General features: G+C 34.2%; 1 protein-coding gene across 2 annotated transcripts; it reads right to left on the bottom strand.

Annotated features, from left to right (window-relative positions):
* Nucleotides 1-473: 473 nt before the first annotated feature.
* On the bottom strand, nt 474-2,146 carry LOC111387151 (GDSL esterase/lipase At5g55050-like). 2 transcript variants are annotated; one of them, XM_023011687.1, is made up of 6 exons: nt 1,826-2,146; nt 1,560-1,684; nt 1,267-1,485; nt 1,014-1,163; nt 914-932; nt 474-796 (listed from the first exon to the last, which is right to left on the bottom strand). In XM_023011687.1, exons 1-6 carry the CDS (start codon nt 2,064-2,066, stop codon nt 576-578), a joined length of 975 nt encoding a protein of 324 aa, XP_022867455.1. In that variant the 5' UTR covers nt 2,067-2,146; the 3' UTR covers nt 474-575. The 2 variants fall into 2 exon arrangements, with proteins under 2 accessions (XP_022867455.1, XP_022867454.1); XM_023011686.1 differs by having other exon boundaries at nt 914-1,163; nt 1,826-2,119.
* Between the last annotated feature and the right edge of the window lie 533 nt (nt 2,147-2,679).

Here is a 2,679-nt window from a genome sequence, read left to right as displayed (position 1 = left end):
TATCTTATTTACACACACACTCTCAATTACCCTCCAATAAAAAATGGACAAATATAATATTTTTTAAGTTGAAAACTAAATTAATCAAACACATTTAATTACTAATTTTCATACATATGAGTCATAGGCAATTGAGTTGCCTATAATTTATTTTCTTTCCATACAAATTCCATTTTTGCAATCAAACACACCCTTAATATTAACCAAAATAATATACTAATCCAAGTCAGAGGTCATTCCTTCATTGATCGTTTATTTTGATGGCTTCCGTATTAGAAATTTGTTGGATCGAGCATACATTTCCACCAGTATTGATAAACGTTGTACCACTCCCGTTTCATATTATTGGGTCATTTTCTTCTCATTGTTTGGTAGCAATCATTCACTTTTGACATCAAAATTAAATTGAATATAACATTACGGTGGACATGATCGATTTTAACTTCTTTTTCATTCTTTAAAATTACAAAGTCTAAGAAAACAAGTATACAAATACTAAAAATATAGATTGAATTACATTTTGAACAAATAGATTAATTTATATCGTATGTAGTGTACATATTAGCATATGCATTTCATATAGCAATTAATTGTTGGATAGTAACGGGGGTTACATACTCTCGTGAATCACTGAAAAGAATGTCAATGAAAGTATGAGCGGTTGTCTGTGTGGGATGATATATGTCCCAAAACACATGATTACTTCTGTTCGAACAATATTCTGAAACAGGCGTGCAAGGAACCCTGGCCTTCAATTTCCCTAGTCCACAACAAGCAGCCTTGGTCTCATTGAAACCTATTAAAAAAACGATTCTTAGATTAGATAATCATAGTCCGAAAATGTGAGAAAACGAATGTACATATAATCTTTTAATTCATGCTGATTTATAAATTCTAAGAATATTGCACGTACCATAAGTTGTGGGATTGTCGATAAAGTTTGTAAAAATACTATATGTATCGAGATAAGAGTAGTGCATGTCCTTAAGCTCTGATTTCAAGTCTTGCAACATTGATTGGAGTCCTTGGTTGTAATTTTTGGACAAGGAATTTACTTCTGCATTGCATTCATTAGTTGTACTTTGAAATCTTTGCTTTGGGGCGCAGCCAATTGGTGAAGTGCCAACGACCAAAAATTTACGTGCCCCTAGACCATGTAATCCCTGAATCCATGAAATTACTTATAAGTCGTGAAAATTGAACTCGAAATTAACTGAATAGACGATATATTAGAGTAACGAGCTATTGCTGGCAAGTTTACTTTACCTTGAGCACTTCTTTGAGGGACGAAACCATGAGATTAACAAATTGTTGAGGGGTATTTTTGGATTTGGAAAAGTTAATTAGATCGTTGCTCCCGATTACGACTGGAAATAGTGATTTGGATAAGTGCTCCTGGGCACTGGCTGTTCCTAGTTGTTTCACCAATCTTTGATGTACTAGAGAGAAATACCCCAGCTGGATTGGCAATGGAATAGTTTGTTTCTGAATGAATAAATAAAACGAGTTAGAATTTATATTCGAATGGATAGCTAAGTTGGGACAGTGTCATTACTTACAATAACGTCCTCATTTGTGGCGTTAAAGATTCCAGCTCCTCCCGAGGCAAAGTTTACACCTTTCACAAACACATCGTTGGGTTGCGAAAGATATGGTGGCGCAGTCGTTAAACCTAACTTCTCAGCTATCAAACGAAGAAAAACGAGTTAAAATCTTATTCATTGTCCTGTTTAATTCTATCGAGTACTACTTAACATGCCTTTAATGCATGAAGTAAACTAGCATACCATATGTTAAGAGTAGTAGAATTGAACAAGAGAGTTACCTAAGAAATCTGCAGAATTCTTGCCATTGGAAAACCTTCCAGTGGGTTTTCGACCGGGGTAATCGACCCCGTTGTGAGGCAAATCCGCTCGGAGGAGGGAGAGTGGCAAGTGTTTGTTGTTACCTACATCGACTAGGGAGTCGCCAAACACGTACATAGCTGGCACGGCCTGTGCCTTCGAATAGGAATTAGCGAAATAAAGGACGAGGAAAAAGAGAAAAAAGCAAGAAAAATTAGCCATGTATGAATGAGAATAATTTTCCCTCTTTAACTGAGAAGAGTTGATGGAATAATGGAATCTGTTTGGCTTTTAAAGGGATTGTGGGAAGCTAATAGCACAGTGGATATTGGAATTTGGAAGTGTGAACAAGCAGAAGTTAAGGGCTTAGTATATGTGCTCTACACTGTGCTTTGATGGAACAACCATACTATTCATTTCCAAGGCATTTTTACATTTTTATGTTCATCCATATAAAATCAATTTCTCGCGCAAGCACATTTAGCCGTCGTTTGACCCCATTTTTTTTTGAAATGAAAATGGGTAGAATAGTGTTTATTTTGAAAAATGAGTAGTTAAAAAGGAAAGAAAAAAAACTTCAATTTACGTGTAATATTATTTTATGAAAAATTGTGGGGTTGAAAATAGAAAAAAAAAATTAAAATGTAATTTAATGGAGGCCAAACAGGAGCTTAGAGCTCGGTGGAAGGATTTCTACTTTTACTTTTATCTCTTCTTGTAAAAGATATTCCTGAGAATGTTACCTTACATTAACTTCATTTAAAATCATTTTTTAACTAGCCAAAAAAACTTTTTAGAATATTAATTAAATAAGTTAAAAATAGTTTCTCAATTT

The sequence above is a fragment of the Olea europaea genome, unplaced genomic scaffold (genome assembly GCF_002742605.1).
Source record: "Olea europaea var. sylvestris unplaced genomic scaffold, O_europaea_v1 scaffold392, whole genome shotgun sequence".
NCBI lineage: Eukaryota > Viridiplantae > Streptophyta > Magnoliopsida > Lamiales > Oleaceae > Olea > Olea europaea.
This window is presented reverse-complemented; position numbering and strand designations above follow the sequence as displayed.

Coding starts and splice junctions, on each gene's coding strand:
- LOC111387151 (XM_023011686.1), bottom strand. CDS start 2,066: ATGGCTAATTTTTCTTGCTTTTTTCTCTTTTTCCTCGTCCTTTATTTC. Junction 1,685..1,825: donor GAATTCTGCAGATTTCTTAG/GTAACTCTCTTG, acceptor TTCGTTTGATAG/CTGAGAAGTTAGGTTTAACG. Junction 797..913: donor CGACAATCCCACAACTTATG/GTACGTGCAATA, acceptor TTTTTTTAATAG/GTTTCAATGAGACCAAGGCT.